The sequence below is a fragment of the Triplophysa dalaica genome, chromosome 1 (genome assembly GCF_015846415.1).
Source record: "Triplophysa dalaica isolate WHDGS20190420 chromosome 1, ASM1584641v1, whole genome shotgun sequence".
NCBI classification, from domain to species: domain Eukaryota; kingdom Metazoa; phylum Chordata; class Actinopteri; order Cypriniformes; family Nemacheilidae; genus Triplophysa; species Triplophysa dalaica.
In genome coordinates this window covers 15344432-15363736 of record NC_079542.1, presented here as the reverse complement: position 1 = coordinate 15363736, position 19305 = coordinate 15344432, and the positions used below count along the sequence as shown (strand labels likewise).

General features: G+C 37.3%; 1 protein-coding gene across 3 annotated transcripts in view; it reads left to right on the top strand.

The window, feature by feature from the left end:
* ptprn2 (protein tyrosine phosphatase receptor type N2) overlaps nucleotides 1–19305 on the top strand; it is a 146234-nt gene that overhangs the window by 68584 nt on the left and 58345 nt on the right. For all 3 annotated transcript variants that reach the window (XM_056746981.1, XM_056746967.1, XM_056746975.1), the window contains one exon: nucleotides 14423–14487. In XM_056746981.1, coding sequence (XP_056602959.1) covers nucleotides 14423–14487 — 65 coding nt within the window. The remainder of the gene's footprint in view (nucleotides 1–14422; nucleotides 14488–19305) is intronic.

Sequence of the window (19305 nt, the reverse complement as noted above, 5' to 3'; positions counted from 1 at the left end):
TATTTTCATTAAGACAAAGAAAGTTCTGATCGAGCCATATTTTATAATCTCTCAAGCAATCAAATATGTCAATACAATAGAATTGAATGGGTACTGCCAAAGTTCTTATACCAATATTAAAAAAATATATCTTTGCTTGTGTTCTGCGGAATAAAGAAAGAAAGAACGTCATACAAGTTCGAAATGACAAGAGAGTGAGTAAATGATGACAGAATTTTCTTATCACTTTAGGGAATGTAAATAAACTACTGATTTTATTTTTGTGTGGACCTTTTAACAGGTAACAATAAATAGATAGGAAAACAGTATTCAAAATTTGTCATTTATTTAGTTTGAAAAAATAAAGATGGTGAAAAACCTCTCTGGGGTTCCAGCTGCCTAAATCAGTGTGAAAGATTAGCATCACCATCTCCTCTCATTTGACATGCCTGTATACACAGTATTACAGAAGTCACAACCTATTAATCAATGTGTGTGTGTGTGTGTGTGTCTGCGTGCGTGTTTTTGTGTGTGCATGTGTTTGCGTGTGAGTTAAGTGTTCAGGCTCTTTCCAAAGTGTCAGTTTTATCTCTGTATTCAGAGTTTCTCTATTTAAATGTCATTTGGAGTCTGAACACAAAAAGTCGGATGTGAATTGGTGATCATTACGTGTACGTGTACCTGTATATGTGTGTCTGCTGGTAGATGGGTGGGTCCAAGGCTACATTCGAGTGTATGTGCATGACTGCTGAATTTGAATGGTAACAGCTGGAAAAGGGTGAAATGTACCAGGTCTTTTTATCTGAGACCATTCCATCACATAAACACATAAACGTGAATGTGAAAGCAGCCTCTGGCTCTAGAATCATTAAGAGTGAACCAGAATAATTTCATTCTATTTCAGAGGTTGCCTGTCAATTTCTAGGCCAATCAGGTAATGTGTTCTTACCTTACCTCCCAGGTAGACCAATCAGGTATTGATCAAGACTGATGATATGAAAGTGGAAAAGCTAATAAATAATCCGGTTGGGCGATGCGTGAAATAGATTTCAAAGATTTTCTGCACAGGCGTTTGGTTGTTAATAAACAGATCTTGACAACCATTAGTGTATGCTGGAAATGAGAGTTGACAGTTCACGTGTATAACACAAACACACACACACAGGACTGATTCAGGTTTAAACAGCACAATGTCTGACTGGCTCTTTTTCCTTTTCTTTCTCTCTCTTTTCTTGTTTCTATCTTTCCCGATTCTGTCAAATTGTGCGCACGTATGAGTGATGCATGCCTAAAAAGTGCCGACATTTCTACAGTTGCACAGTTGAATTTCAAGAAGAATTTTAAAAGTATTCCTGTTTTTAGAAGTTTTTTAATTTTACTTAAGATTTCAGGAGCTTATAAATCGTCAACCAATTTCAATTTAGATATCTGCTTTTTTGTCATTGTTTTTCAGAGTTTAAAAAAAAAAAAAAAGTTTTGTACATTTATTTTAACCTGTTTGATAGTCTGTTGTATAAAATAAGATTGACCAGCACGTAAAGCAGACCTACAGTTGTTGTGTTTTTTTATTTGTTATTCGAGAGGCAGCAAAAGAGACCACAATATTAAGTCTCTTATATAATATACTCTTTACCTAATTTACATGATAGTTGCTGAATGTCTTTGAAAGATCAAAGCATTCATGGTATCATCCAGTGGTGGCAGGTGCCTAAAAATAAGGGGGGGGGACAACAGGAACAATAAACTAAAAATTACACCACAATAATTTAGGACTGAATGTAAATTTGACAGGTGCAAAACCATTTATCAGAACCTCTTAGCTTAAAATAAAACATTCAACCATCAAAGCATGTACTTACATACAATTATGCATTTGGCGGACACATTATTCCAAAGCGATTTACATTGCATTGTACTAAACATTTTGTTTTTGACTTTGTGCAATCCCCTGGGATTGAACCCATGACCTTGGCGTTACTAGCGACATGCTCTAACCACTGAACCACAGGAAAGCAATTCATAAATTCATTTTAATTATTATTTAAAAATACTTTAGTAGCTGTAACAAAGTTCCAAGTAAATGGGAAGAAGGAGGCGGGAACCAGCGAACATTAAACACCTTTTAATAAAATAAACAAACACCCAAACGAAAGTAAAATGCCGGCAGCCACCACACGGTCAAATGCCAGCCACAAACATAATAAAACATTTCATAAAGTTCAGGCCTGTTTCTCTCGTCGTACACTTATGAAGTTAACCCACTACCAAATTATTCTATTCATGTCTGATAATGACCATTATCTGTGGACTTAATACATGATTGTTAAAAGGAGTTTTGGGCTCGAAGTTCTTTAATGTATTTCGTAAAAAGCTATTACAAGTATGCTAAATATTAGGTATGCACCGATACAATTTTTTAAAGACTGAGTAAGTCTTTTTTTCTGGTATTTGCTGATACCGATGCCTGTACCTATTCCTGTCCCTTTTCGCAAGACAGTGAGACCATTAAAAATAGAACAACTTCTAAATTACATACAACTCCACCTTAATGAAAAATAAAAAATTTCATGTGCTTTTCACAAACTTTCAAAGCAAATTTCACAACAAATTGCTGTCAGTTCTATCAGTTATGTCACATGAGGTATCCGTCTTTGGTATCGGTGCCTTTTTACGAGTAAGAGTACATGAGCTTAGTATCGGGACCGATTCCGTTAACTGTTATCGGTGCATCCCTACTAAATATAAATACAAAATACCTGAAATCTAGCGGGTCTGTCTGTCTAGCGGGTCTGTAATCTCTTGTAGGACTGGGGGGGTTGAGAATCGTCCAATCACCTCACAAGTTAAAGGGGTCATATGGTGCGAGCAGAGGTTTTTATGTGTCTTTGGTGTGTTATAAGTTGCCCATGCACGTATTAGACACGTAAAATGTATGTGGCGGAACAAAATATGCTTTCTATCTAAAAGCGAATGGTCACCCAGACCTGCCTGAAACGCCTTGTGTAACCACACCCCCACAAATCCATGTCAGTTCATGGTATGAGTTGACTAAGACCCCCCAAATTTGTATATAAGTAAGGTGGGCATACCTGTCAGTATAATTGCTTTGGAACCTGATGTTTCAAATATGGTATGAAGTATTACATTTCCATCACATGCTTTCGGTATTAGACCAATCACTACACACTGGTTGACTGGCCAATCATAGCTCACCTCACTTTTCAGAGTGATTACCTTTGTTAAAAATTGCGCGTTTCAGAGAGGTGGGGCAAAGAGGAGATACAAACATTCACGGTACGTGGAAAATTCTTGTTTTTTTTTACCTTAAATCGTGTGTACGCATTGCATAACATCTAAATCAATTGATAATATTTGTTTTTGGCCGTGTCATATGACTCCTTTAAGATTGCGTAATTTGCGTAATATGATGCAAGCACGTTAGGGCTAGCCCTTCGGAAGCCATAGAGAATGCATTGCAGGGCCTGGAGTTCGAAAAAATAGCTCTTTGTATAGAAGTCAATGGGAGGATTCGGGGCGTATCTCGGCGATAGTTAAATCGCCATAAAAAGGGGCAGCACTCTTCGGAACGCGAGTTGACACTGATCTGGGCTGTACTTCTACAGGCAGAACACACATTTTGGAATGGTGAGTGCAAGCGTATAACTTTGGTTGAATGTGAGAATGATCCCTTTCTTTTAGCACTTTGGTGGTGCGTCACCCCAATCACCCTCATGGACTAGCCGCCCCTGGTATCATCTCTTGTTTTAAATGTTTTTTTACTCTTGCATGTTTTATCTTGATAATTTGTTTTAAATTATATTTTTTTCACCTGGAGCCTTCATATTTCTTGGTTCTATGCAGATATTTTATTAAAACAGTCTTCACAGGTCTGTCTTCTGAGAAGCCACATAGTTTCAGTGGTCTGTTGTGAACTGCTCAGCTGTTTTCTCAAACACCAGCTTTTTGTTGCTGTACCTCTCATCTGTTCCATTCGCTTCATCTTACCCTTTCTTTTATTCTCTCTCCTCCTTTCATCTATGTCTCCCTGTCCCTGGTTTGCTTTTGCCCTTCCGTCTCCATTCAGCATCTCTCTCTATCTCTTTTTCGAGCACTCATTGTTTTGCTTACCTCCACTATCTTATTTCATTTTTCCCTCTAATATTCATTTCTAGACTCGGAGCAGCAGAAGGTTTCTTGCTTTGATTCTGTCTCATAGACTTATCAAAGGCTGGCCAGCACAATGTCATATCCCCATAGAAATTTACAAGGATGAGATGCATTACAGCAGGAGAAGAAATGATTCCTCTCTCTCTTTAAAAGGAGTGAGGAGAGAAAGCGGATTGTATTTGAGCTTGTTTTCCCTCCTGAAACAAAAAGCCGTGTGACTATTCTACAAATGAAGAAAATCTTTCACTTCATATTGAATAAAAGAGCTGATTTAGAAGGCTGAAATGTGTTGTTGACCTGTAACCAAATTTGGGCTTTATTTGGGGATTTATCTCCTCATTTTCTATTTATTAAATTTCTATATTACACTTCAACTAACAGCTTAGTTACCAGTGGTGACGTTTTTCAAGCAGCCAAGTCTCAAAATTTTCTTCCCAGGACCAAACTGTCAGAATTGATTCTATTTTAGGAGCCAGTATGTCGTGTGGGTGTCTAAAGAAATATCCAGTGTGGCTCTTGAACATTTGTTTGTTTGGTTAGGAATTGCAAGTTGATTTTAGCAATGGCAATGGTCAGTGGCATTGCTCGGGGGGAGGGGGGGCTATTGCCCAGTCATAAAACTGCTCATTCCCGTCAAAGCACCCCCAAGGATTTCCTTATATCTTTTTTAGATTGTCTATTGACACTGATTGTAAATACCCCATCTTGTAAGCAGAAGATATACACCGACTCTACCCACCAGTTTCTGGTTGGAATAGAGGAGATGTACTGTACGAATGACGCTAGGCACCTAGTGTCTCAACTGGCGTAGAGAGTAAAAAGCCCATGTTAACTACTTCATATCGTCGCAGGTTTGAATCTATCTCCTGTCTACTTTTTACCCCATCACATGTCAGACCACAAGGCCATATATTCTTATTTAAATGAAAAAAGAATTAAAATTGGTGTTTAATAATGAAGTTGTAGGGTGAGTGTTGGGTGAACGACTGGCAACTAAACAGACCTGATGGGCATATTGTCCCTTCCACCAATATCCATCTGATATTTTACATGTAAAAACCTTTATTGATTTTAATACAATTACAAACAAGCTAATAACATCAGAAATCATAAAAAAATAAATAAAATGTAATTTTGGAAAATGTTTTGTTATCTGTTATCCTGTGAGTTTGTTGTTGGCTGCCCAGTCAAACATTTCCAGTACTTTTATTAACAACTTCACCGCTGTCTACCACACCCCCCTGCGTCAGCACCTTCTCCCGGCCATTCCTGTTCCCTTTTACCTGACTTTTGAACATTATGGACTATGCTCCCCATAATCACTTGCACCTGATTGTCCCATGATTGCACCCGACCCAACGGTTACACCTCGGCTTATGTCTCCCTCGTCTTCGCCGTGGCAGTTATCCCTCTGGCTTCACCAGGCTCCCTCGTCCCTTCGGCTCAGGCCTTGGTCAGTTGTCGACCATCGTCGCCTCGGGACTCCTATCCTCTGGCAATGTCTCGTCTTTACGCCCCTTTGGCTCTGTCAGGCTCTTCCTTCCTTTCAGCTCCTCCTTCATTCGCAGTCGCTCTCGCTCCGCCACGGTCTGCCGTGTCCACGCCTTTGCCTCGGTCAACTGATCCATTAGCTTCGCCTCGGCCCTTCGGTCTAGTTGTACTATGTACTATGTTTGTTACTAGTTCTGGTTTTATTCACCCATGGATGTAACCTTTTGATGAATTGTCACCTATCTTCTGTTTACCGTTTCCCCCGGCAAGGTGAGAGCAAGTCACACATTTTGAAGTCACAAGTAAGTCTCAACTCTTAACCTTACAGTCTCAAGCAAGCAAATCAAGTCAAGTCACTGCAATATGTCGAGTAGTTCTAGTGAAGTCATAGCTTGGGTCAAGCAAGTCACTGGCAAGTCATTCAACTGTTTGATGATTTAACTAAATTTACATTAGTCATTTAGCAGATGCTTTTATCCAAAGCGACTTACAGATGGGGTAAACAATGGAAGCAATTGGGACAACACAAGGGCAACAAAAAGCATAAGTGCAATCAAAAGAACTGGTCTCATACAGCCGAACACAGTATACAGAGTTAAATCGGGTGTTTTTTAGTAGAAAAGAAATATAAATCAGAACTGATCAGTCAGGTGTTGACGGAAGAGATGTGTTTTCAAGCGATTCTTAAAGATGGCTACAGAATCTGCAGATCTTGTAGCAGTGGGCTGATCATTCCACATAAGTTGAACCGATCCAGAGAAGGTATGTGAGAGGGGATGTATATATTAAAAAGTTAAAATTAAAACATAAGTAAAAATGATGGACTATGGATGAACAAATTGCGATATGCATTTCTACTCAATAGGTAGCCACATACAGCTGAGTTGTTAATGCAATACAAGTCAAAAAATTGAAATTAAAACTACATAGCCTAAAATTTGAATGTAACTGCAATTAGACTATTTAGGTACAGCTGTTTCAATATGAAACATGATTCAAATAACAAAAAGTTGGGTATATCTCTCAATATAGAATTAAATAAAAAATAAATAGATACAAAACAATATTCATTCAAAATGATAAATTAACAGAGATATGCAAATAAAGATCCACAGATCAAAAAGGCATATAATATTGGGTGAGATACGTTCTCTTTGTATCATTTGAATCTTCTCTCTCCTGCTTGTCCTGTAACTTACAGCATGACCAGGTTGCTCACATGACCAGGCTCATTAGCTACAACGCGTAGGTGTGCAGTACTTGTGTCACCAGTTTTTTTTATTTTAAAGCCATGATGAAATAATGGCATTTTATATTTTTTCAATTATATTTGAGTGCCTTGGATTATTAACTTTGACCAACTCTTTGACCAAGACGTTTGTGTTAGCCTAGCTGAGATCAGTGGGACTGACTTCGTCACTTACAATTTTTTGTGGGATTTGAAGTGTCGAATGAAATAGAAGTGGTGATAGTTGTATATCTTCTCTTCTTAGCAACATCTCGCACATAATCCTGGTACCCGAAATTAATTATTCTTGGCGTAGCGCCTTCCATGTCCAGTCAGACTGTCGATGCATAATTTTTTTTCTCTCTCTGCTTTCGTGGTTAGGTTGAGCCGCGTTTAAAAACAGATATTTTTTAACAAAAGAAGTTATTTAGAGAGTTTTAATTAAAGTCAGAGTCAAGTCTCAAGTCATGAATAGCAGGTCAAAGTCAAGTCAATTCTTTTATTAATATTTGTTCTGCAAGTCTCTATTCCTAAAATTTGCAACTTAAGTCTGACTCGAGTCAAGTCATTCACATTTAAATTTATGCATTTGGCGAACGCTTTTATCCAAAGAGACTAAAATTGCATTACACTATACATTTGTTTCTAATTATGTACAATCCCTGGGATCGAACCCATGGCGTTGTTAGCACCATGCTCTAACCACTGAGCTACAGGAAAGCTCATATGACCGGTGTCCCCCATCTCTGCATTTACAGTATTCATTTAATAATTTTATTGGCCCACCCTCTAAACTGTTAAGCCCCCCTTTGCGCCCCGAAGAAAAACTCCTAGTCTCCAAAATGATTTTATGCTAATAGAATGATATTTTCTGTTTCTGATAAACAAAGGTGGTTCTTATATCCCCAGCCATCTTATTTAGTATCCGTCTCCCTCTTTTTGTTTTTCTCTCACTCTCTGTGATAGATACGTATATATGCAGCAGGTTTGGCATCTGTCATGATGTCTGCTCTAATTCTGGAGTGATTGCTCGATAACGGTTATAGGCACATCAGGCAGGCACTTGTCATCATCTCTTTGCTTGCAGACGTTTTCATTGGCAGCCATGGAATGGATTGATGGATTGATTGGGTGAATAGGTGAGCAGAGGAACGTGGGAGGTGGAGATGAAGATGTGATATTAAAAGATCCATGAGCACTTTCTGGAAAATGCTTTTTTCTGTCATCCTGAAACGGCATTATGCTTTTGCAAACAGATTGGGGAATAGGCAAGGTGGGATGGCCCTCATTTCAAACACGATCTCTCAATCACTCTTGCTCTCGCAAATAAAACGAAATAAATGCACATGGTGCTGCTCCATCTGAGCCTCTTCTCGGTACAGGACAAATAATATGTTGCATTAAAATGCATTGGTAACACTTTACCCTAATTTATTATTCATTTATGCATTAGCTTACGTAAACTAGCAATGAAATTATATTTTTTATATGATATACAATATATTTTACAGCATTAACTGATCTTTATTAATCTTGCAGTAGTACACAAAAGAAGACATTTTGAACAATGTTGGTAACCGAACAACGGCGATATCCAATGACTTGCATTGGTTTTGTGTCTGTACAAGAGAAGTGAATGGGTGCTGCCGTTGTTCAGTTACCAACATTCTTCTAAATATCTTCATTTGTTTTCTGCAGATGAAAGAAACTCATAGAGGTTTAAAATGATAAGAGGATGAATACATGTTGATAAAATGTTCATTTTTGGGTGTACAACCACTTTAACCAATGTTACCACATTATATCCACAGTGACTTAGATTGTATACAATATATCTATTCATGTTTATTAGTTGAAGGAACATTTCTGATCCAGATGTTTCGTTCAAAAAAACATCGCCAGCAGGAAAGAATACTGCTACAGTTTGAGGAGTGTTGGCAAAGTTACGTTCAGCTTCAAGACCCTCTGTAAATATCCACACAAGCTTAATCAGGTCGTATGGTTTTATTGACTTGTTTACATTTTTACTGTCATGCTCGACTTTCTGTTTAAAGTGCGCCACAATTTTCAGAAGTCCTCCAGACATCTTGACATTTGCAGGACAAGCCTTGAGAGCGCCTTAGAGAGAAAAGTAGCACTTGTTTCTTATGAGTAGTGTGGTTTAAGAAACCCAACATCCAAATCTGCCTTGATTCCCAACAGGTTGCCCTTGTTCTTTTTCCAGTGATTGTTTGGAAATAAATTATTTAATTCAAATCAAGCAAACCATCTCAATATTTGATCTGCTTGAGGTTAACTGTATAGAAACTTTAAAATGAGCTTTAAATAAACATTAAACATTTTCACTGATGTTGGTGTTAACGAGGATAATGAAATAAAATCTTTAATTACAGATTAAGTTTAGACATGAAATAATGACATTCTGGGTATTTGTTTAAAATTAGCTGCATTAACTAACATGAACTAAAGATGTTTATTAATTATTTTTTATTAATGTTCTAAAAATCAAACGTTGTGACTTGAATAATTGTTTTGCTTTTAACTTTAATAAGGATTAATACATGCTGAAATATTAGACTTCTCATTGTTAGTTCATGGTTGTTACTGTTTTTACTAATGTTAACCAACACAGCCATATTGTCAGTACATAATACATTTGTATTTATATACGTGAGGGGTTGAATTCGGACCATTAAAACATAAGTGAAGCAGCCATTGGAACAGCTGGCACACGGAGAAAAGCATATCTGCAATAAAATTGTAGTGACATATACAATACCCAATTGAAGCCAGCTGAGACACGACTTGAAAATCTGATTTGACACATGTTTTCATGGTCTGTTTTGAATCATTTTAAAAGTCAGGACAATTTTTACCTAACAAAATCAGCGAATATACAGCTTCCGTGTATTTGCAAAACAGATCATCATTACACTCTGATCTAAAATATATGCTGAGGGCTTGCCACTTACCAAAAATATTTCATTTTTATTCTTTAATTTATTCGACTCATAGCCCTTATTTTTCCACTCTGTGGCAGCTTTGCCAGGCCACCACAGCCAACAATAGTAGGTCTTCTATCTTCTTTTATCATCTGTGGACAGATCCTATCTCTATTTATCTTCCATTACCTTTGAACCACATCCAAATCCAATGAATAGTTCTAAACGCAACAAAACACAAACCTTCACGATGCATTTTTTTAAAAAGCAGGCCGTCTTATCCTCACGCAATGCTGTTCCCCAGAGAAACGCTCGGGCTCTCCGACTTTGTCCCTAGCCTTTCATTTACATTTAAAGTGGCTGCAGACAGGCCTGAGTGCAAAGTGGATGGAGGAGGCCTCCACAGTCTTTGAGCACTAATAAATGGAGACTCTGAGGGGTTCTGGGGATTGGCTGTGACACAAGGTTAACCTGGGTGCAGTTTCATTCGCAAGACTGGGTCAAGGCTCAGCGAAGGGGAGAGTGAGATTTACTCCCTCATGTGCGAATATGTGATGTGATATGTGCTAACGTAGTTTACTCTGCTTTAGTATTTCTCAGGCACTTGGCAGAAAAACTAACCGAAACACAAACAATGCAGGAACATTATTGCCATGATTCAAGTTATATGATTTTTTAAAATAGGGTTAAACAAGTGTTTGTGAGAGTATGGATATTCCGTCTTTCATTGTAGAATGGGAATAAATGGGCGTCGACTTTTTGAAGCTCCAAAAAGTGCATCCATCGATCAAAGAAATGCTGGACTCGGCTCTGTGGTCTTAACAAGGGCCTTTTGATGTGAATTGATGCGTTTGTTTAAGATAGATGTCCATATTGACAGCACTATTAACACTGATGTCTAGCTTCCGTTATCCCTCTGCTGCACGTGAACCTGAGGCTTGTTTTTCCGGCAAATGGCAGTGACGAAATTGATCCTATTTGAACAGAACGAAAAATGCCGCGACTGTCACAGGAATTTATGATGCAAACAAGCCTCAGGTGAATTATTCTTCAAGAAGAAAGTTATATTCAGTCAGGAAGCCTTGAGGGTAAGGAAAACATGGGGAAATGTTGTTTTGCCTGTGAAATATCCCCTTCTCCATATTCATCCAAAAGTGAAACCAAACAGTTCTCGGCCACCCATGACTACCATAGTATCACATCATTTTTTTTGTTCCGTTGAACACAAAGGAAGATATTTTGAAGAATGTAGGAAAGCCTTCTGGGCACTTTTGGCTATACCGTTGTAATTTGTCATACTACGATGATTACAAGCATTTTTCAGAACAAGCAAATTTTGACAGATTTGGAACAACATGAAGGTGAGGAAATTCTTATTTTCGAGTGGAATGTCACCTTAAACGGTTGTTGCTCATCATGACCTAAAATATTGATGCTTACATTTGATAAAATTGTATTAATATTATCTAGGTATAGTTCATTTAAATTAATATATATTTTTGTGTCGTTAGAAATACAAAGTTTTAATCAGATTTTTGAAGAACAGTAAAGGTCATATTTGCCTCTTGAGCATGTGTGACCACCAAATGTATGTGGCAGTAATAAATGTTTGAAATATCTCTAAATGAGAATTGTTCAGAGTTTTTTAAACCCATTGACTTAAACATTTAGTTTGGTTTTCTTTGAAATGCAAGACCTGATATACACTTAAATGCACTCGTCTACCTGCCTTGTATCGTCTACCTGCCTTGTATTGTATAGAATCACACACGCGCACATGTTTATATAGACAAGACTTTAATGCTGAACGCAGAGGCAATTCTTTCAAGAGTGACAGAGAGACAAGCATACAGACAGGGATTTAAGGAGAGATGAGCCACTCATTGATTGGCAGAGACATCGTGGTTAATGACATGCAATGTAGCATTAAGCCTGTTAGAGGATAGGAATGGGTTTTGATAGATTAAATCCTAATTAAAGAGACTCCACCAGACAAGACTAACACTGGAGACCAACTCAGCTGGTATCATTAGCATAGACGTCATCTGGGGGCACTTACAGAGCTCTCCTCTCTCGACTCATTTGGTTCTATACTTCCTCAAATTTCTCACACTTTCTTTGCATGTCTCTTCTTTAATGTCTCATTGGCCTTAATGTTTTCTTTCTTTTAAGTCCAATTTCTTCCCCTTGGTTTCTTTTCACATGTTCCTTATCTTCCTTTGTGTTTGTTATTCTGTTTTAAAACTGTATATACTGTATATATGTTTTTCTCTCCACTATCTTTCTCTGCCTCTTAACCTCACTGCTCTCCTATTGTTGCATTAAACAGATTTTTGCATCCCGCACCTGACTCCGGAATAATCCCTAACAACACGCCCAAAGGAGCTGAAAACAAACAGCGTGGCTTATCTCTAGACAGACAACGTTGAAATTAAACCCATAACATCTAAATAAAAAACGAATGTGATATTTATAAAGGATCTTCATATATTCTATGCTTCAATTTACCAGTGAACCTGATGCATGTTTTTCCGGTAAATGACGGTGTAGAAATTGATCCTATTTGAACAGAACGAAAAATGGCGCGTTCATCACGGGCCTGCGTCTTTGCCTTAAAAAAACAAACCGTTTTCCGGTATAAAGTATAAAGACTTGTGCATGTTGGTTGGTTTAAACTGATGTTTGCTTGTTTTTTTAGTTATGTTAACCTTAATACAGCTACTGCTGACCTTCATACTGATTTGTTGCTGGGTTTGTGTGGAGGAGACAGCAAGCTGTGTCAGACAAAAAGGCAATTTAGTGGGTCAGGTATTTCTTGAATTGGTTTGTTTGGGCTGTCAACAAACCAATATTAGAGCAGGCCAAATAACCAATAATACTTAACACATTATGCTCGTTCACTGTTTTCGCTATGTTTTCTGATGGCAATAGTTGAGAGAATAAAGTTAAGAGAATTTGCACCCACGAGTAGGTGTCAATTTAAAACATCACCCCATGAACTGGAAATACTTGATTAGATGGAGATAAATTCACTAATGCTTCCAACACAGCAACTTCACATTCAAAAAACAATAGCAAACCTCCCATCCCTGTAGGGAAATTTGCATAAGCAAGTCATAACATTTAACGAAAAGTACCATTGATTTTACTGCTCAGAGAATTATTTAAAGCAAAATTATGTCACCTGAACCTCGATCTCTGATCCTCTTGAGAGGATTGCTCTGTTGCAAACATATTGTTATCAGCAAATTAATGTTTCGATAATCTTTGCATAAGCCTTTTAAATACACCCCACACATTACACTTGTTGTCAGTTATTTGTTTTAGCTGCTACACATTGAGATGTTTGATTTGGTTTCAGCACACAAACAAAGCACATTGCAAGTCTCACACACAAATGGTTCTATATTTTTGGACCATTTAAATCATCAGTAACATCTTTGTCTCAAGGTTTAAATAACAAGCTTTTCATTTTGACATAATGTCAAATGAGTTTCCGGAACGTATGATTTAGTGAAATTTTGAAAACAGCTGCAGAATTTTGATTTATTAGCTAGAAATATGATGAAATTCAATAATTACATTTTGCAACCACACAATTCAGTTGTTTTTCTTACCGCACTCAACTTTACTGAGGAAATATATATACTTCTAGTGGGTGCAGTCTGAATAATTTATTGTTTCATTTATTGCTTCAACCATCAGGTGTGAATTGCGTTATATATAGGCTGAAGAAGGGGTCTCTGAAACCCCATAAGACAAAATTAACAAGAGAAAGAGTATATTGACTTTCTTAAGGACCCAAATTGATTATTCCAAATGGCAAGTCCGGTATACCCATCTTACATTTGCCAAACTCATTCATATAATCTGCATAAACAGATTGAAAATCATCTCCAAAGTGACATCATCCTAGCCATTTCCTGTTAGACTAAAATCTTCATGCAGTGCCAGTCTCATAAACCATCTATTACATTTACATTTATCCAGTTTCACATAATGCATTAAAAGGATGACCACTGCAATATGACAAATAATTTTATGGCTGGACAAAAGGATTCGGGTCACCTGTCTTTTGGTATTATACATTTTGACTTGCTGCCTACTATATGTACAATTTCATGTGCCTCAGTGGTTAGAGCATGGCACTAGCGATGCCAAGGTCATGGGTTCGATCCCAGAAACAAATGTATAATACAATGCAATGTAAGTCGCTTTGGATAAAAGTGTCTGCTAAGGGCATAAATGTAAATGTAATGTAAATATACAAGCAATGCAAATATTTATGCTTTTAAAAAAAGGCAGCTCAGTACCTGTTTGAGGATGGTGCTAAATGGCACTGCATAATTGTTATTTCTTTGGGTCTCATTTATAAGATAGCATTTATATTAAAAACAAGCTTCAAGGTTATGTCTTTGGTACAGTTTATATCTTACGTTACGATACCTTTAATCATTTTATTTCTGGCACAGCTCTTGGAATGATAAGTCCAATGTCTCCCACAGAGGAAACTCTGCACTCATTCTGATGAGCTCGAATGTTCGCTTCACACACATTTATAAAGCTGTACACTGTGATGTCCTCTTACAGACTCCTCCCTTTTTCTCTTTAACAGTTGAACAGAAAGGACAGCTGGAGAAGGAAAGCGGTCTACAGATTCTTGAGGCTGGACTTAGTGATGTAAGTCAGAGGAAAGGAGTCTTTCTCTTCTCTCTTCCTCTCACCAATGATGACATTCTTCTTTCCCACAACGCAACTCCATTTTCACTGGCAGATCAGCCCCCTAACTGAGCAGTCATTTATAGATGCTCAAGTACAGTATTAAATGTCATGGAATACTACAAAAAATGATCACTAAAATCTAATTGCGAAGAAACTTCAGATTATTAATGCGGAGTCTTATTCTCTTTATGTAAATGCACTTTGATGTGCTATGTGGTACATTTGTGGTTGTCAAGTAAATGCTAAGTACAGCAAAATTCAAAGCACTTATGAGTCGTTGTTACCTAACAGGTAAAAGTCTGGCCTCCCACATAATCACTGGTCTGATGGGAGATAGGAAAGAGCTAAGATCTACAGAATACCATTAAATTGCTCAAATAGAATGATTTCTTCCATTATCCATGACAGCAAAGTTTTGGAATCTAGAAACAAAATCCAGGGCAAAAGCTCATAACATTTTAAAGCATTTATAGTTTTTTAATTGTATATTTTTGGGATGATACTTACTGTAGGAACTATACAGAGGGACTTCTGTTCAAGTTAAGGGTCACTTGACTGAAATGTTTCTCATGATCTTAAAAATCACTTAATCTGAAGTGTGCGGATCAACCATTTCTTAGACAAATGTATGATTCATTAGAAAACATTTGAAAATGTTTTTTAAATCCCTGGCTTGGACTGAATGTTGAAGAATTTCAGCCAATAAGAGCCAAGAAAAGATAATTCAATAAAAACCATCCCACCCAGGGTGAAACCTCAAGAAGTTGGCTGTAAAAATACCAAGAGGACATTTGATCAAATTGTGGGCAAATTGTGGCTACTTTTAGATGCCAAAATGTATCGAAGTATGATTTTGTTTTCATTTTTATATTTTAAATGTTTTAATAACACAATTCCAATGTTATTCAATTGTCTAGCTAAGATTGCAATTTGTCTTTTGAAAAATATATAAAAAGATGAGTAACGGAGCCTAAACGTTAGAACTTTGGCATGTCCTGTACATTGATATAATCCGACAACTCTTTTAAATGGCAAATATTATCTCTTAATTATGGTAAAAAATACCATATAAAAGAGCATTTCTCCCATTTCACCCAAATGAATTAGGTTTTATCATTGTAACTCTTTATATATGTGTGTGTGCCCGTGAGTGTGTAAGTGAGAGCGCGTGTGTTTGTAGATGTGTAAATGAGCCTGTGTGTGTCTGTGATTGCCATTAAATAGAGCTCAGTGGCTCTCTCTGTCACTGATTCAATTCTCTGTCTGCTGCAAAGGCTACATGCCAAGTATGCTCTGTCAATCAAAATGGCCACACAGCAGAGAGAGAGAGAGAGAGAGAGAGAGAGAGAAGAGAGAGAGAGAGAGAGAGAGAGAGAGAGAGAGAGAGAGAGAGAGAGGGACAGATGGTTATTAGTTATCTCAATCAAAGACATAGATGTTTAGAGACTATTGCCTAACACAGAGACATTTCGTAATTTCACTGGATACTTTCAACTGAAATGATTAAAAGTGCTGTTCCACATGAAACACAAAACCAGTTTACATAAGCAGTACTGCCTTGTGATATATCACAGGGGTACTTTAATAACTTAGATTGAAAACTGAGTGTTGAGGCTGTTCTAGGGACATTTGATACGTGTTATTTTATTGGTAGTGAGGTGGCCTATAGCAGCCTATTAAGAATTGCTTTAAAACCTCTTTTGATGTAGTTGGCAGACATATATATGCATTGACCACGGTACAGTGGGATTTTTTTCATCCCTAGATGTCAGTGACAATTTTGTTACAGCGACAGTGTAAAATAGCAAAAAATTTAATCTTTCTTCAGACAGACAGGAAAATATATTTGTCATATCAAACTAAAAAAAACTAAGTTTACAAACATGATTAAAATTCTATCAATGAAAAAAATCTATTAGTCTGAATGGCAAGACCAGATTTATTTCTGCACTGCAATTTTTTTTACTAGTTTTAGTTTTTTGTCTTGTTTTGCCTTTTTACAAATTCTTGAATCAAGATACGTTCACTTGACAAGAAAAGTGACTTAAAAAATATCTGCTGGTGGGGTAATAAAAAAAACCTGAATAAAGATATACCTAAAGATATAAGTATTTTTTACTCGCCTGCAGATGATTTTGCTTGCTTTAGCAATATTTAATATCTTAGGTCTCTTCTTTGTCAATTTAATGTAAACTAGTCCAGTATACAGGGACACCAGCACACAAGCACTGCCTCAGAACAGCATTATTTTAGAAAGAAAATGTAATGGCAATGTGTTTAAATATATTTTGAACGTTGTTGAAGACTAATGATGCATCACATCACTGCTTTGCACATAAGGGAGTCATAGAAAGTTCACTTCTGTAAATGATGAAAAGCATATTGCATCAATACAATGGGATTAATTGGTTTTAATTGGTCTTTAGATAGACATTGCATTTTCATAATGACAATGCTAATGTAGTCTGCACTTGTCGTTGAATTTATGAGTGAAATTAGGATTTAAAATGTCCTCAGAACATGAAAGTTAACCATTTGCATGAAGCATTTTACACATAGCCTAAATTGTAGCGACTTATTTAAAATGACATTGTGACTTATATGTAATCATGTAGTCCGTGTACATTTGTGATGATTCGAATGCATATGATGTCAAACGTGAGCAATCTTTCTCTTCTCGTGTCTTTTTAAACAATCCCTGACATGGATCTTTTTAATTTTCAAGTTTCCTTCCCTCTGCTGTTTTCCATGATGTTCCCATTACATGAAAACTCAGGCATTGATCGTTTGCCAAGAATTAATGTCAGACATTCCTATTGAAAGCAGCACTTTGATAACCCGTCCTCCCACCTCCACAAATTGTTTTCCGAGCCACTTAGAGTTGTCTCCATGCCAATATAAGACAAACGCAACAATAGAAAGAGATGGTAAATAAATAAATAAAAGGACGCATGTTTTTTGACACATTAAGCATGAGATGCAGCCATCTCGCTAAGACAATTACAGGATTTGCTCGAGTGCTGTCAGTCTGTGAGCTAACATAATGCAACCTTTAATATTCATAAAGAAATTAAGTGAAGAAGGTTTTGAAGGGCGGTGGACGGATGCGATGAAAGGGGAGGGTGAGCGTGCATTCACATTGATAAATATTCATCAAGGCCTCTCAGTGGAGGTGAGAATGTAATCAAGTAGGGTATTGATGTGCCGGCAGCTTTTATGAACCTGGTCTAAATTTGCTTTCCAATAGAAAATGTGACCAAGAGACCTCGAGGAGAAAACATCTAGCGCGACATCACAAAATAAGTCTCACTTTTTTGTACTAATTCATCATCGTTTAATCCACTGTAAAAGTCAAAAGTGTTGCAGAGTGAACCTTCGGTGGTTGCATTATTGTCATTTGACGGTCAAAAAAATATATTTTATGTTTGAGAAATATGACAGGCGTCGAACTATATTATGCAGTTTTGAAAACATATGTAACCCTGGACAACAAAACCAGTCTTAAGTAGCATGGGAACATTTTTAGTAATCGGCAAAAATACATTGTAGGGGTAAAATTTACAAATTTTTCTTTTTGCCAAAAATCATTAGGATATTAAGTAAAGATCATGTTTCATGAAGATATTTGAAATACAGTTCAATATTGGAAAGGAAGGAGGCGGGAACCGGCGAACATTTACACAAATTTTAATAAAAATAAACAAACAATAACACATAAGTAAAATGCTGGCAGCCACCTCACGGTCGATACTCTCTCGCTGGCAGTCCGGTCGATTCGTCCTTTAATGCTCCCAAAATCCTCTGTGGGAGATGCGGGACCGGTGCGCGCACAGCTGATTTCCACTATCACTCACGCCACCGGCCCCGCCCAACAGCTCCCGTCCCGCCTTCCTCGCTACAATATTTTATACATTTCCTACCATAAATGTATAAAAAAGTTATTTTTGTGAGGGGAATTGCCTGCCACAGTGCCTCAGATTAACAACTTCAAAGGTGATTTTCTCAACATTTGTTGTTCTGCCATATAGTGTCCTATCCTTACAAACCATATATCAATAGAAAGCGTATTTCTTCAGCTTTCAGATGATGTAAAAATCTTAATTTCAATAATTGACCCATGAGACTGGTTTCGTCGTCCAGGGTCACATATCACAATGAATTAAAAAGTAATTAAGAATGCAATTAAGATTCTGGTTGTGTTTAACATTCTTTAATGTTTTTTAAGATTCTTTATCACATTTATCAGCAAGGATTTTTTGGGTGCAAGTAAAGTGGCCCAGCCTGTTTAACCCAGAACACTCATTACACTAAACTCAATTAAGATGATTCTACTCATTTTGTAGTCCTCTCTTTCTACTTTCCTCCCTCTCTCTCTCACTCTCTAAACATACCTCCAGTAGTTGGCTCACTGTGCTACATGAGTTCTGGGCTGCTGTCTAAAGTTTGTCATGTTGGCCCGTTTTGTTGGTAATTAGCCTTAATCACGACTGCTCGGCAGGGGTCGGTGGGGGAGCAAGACTCTCAGCAGGAAGGGAAAGAGAAATTATCTCGGCTGTGTGAATGTGATCAGATGAAGCTGAAATCACAGCTCCTGCACGAAATAAAAAGGGCATGCAGAGCCGTGGATAGAAATGTGTGTGTTTTGCTCAGAGGTGTGTGCGAGTAGGTGGATTGATGCGGGTTGTGAGAGGGATAAGTTGAAAAAGATGGATATACATGTGGAAGAGATAAAAAGGAGTAAAGGAGAATGACATATCTGGAATGAAGAATAAAACG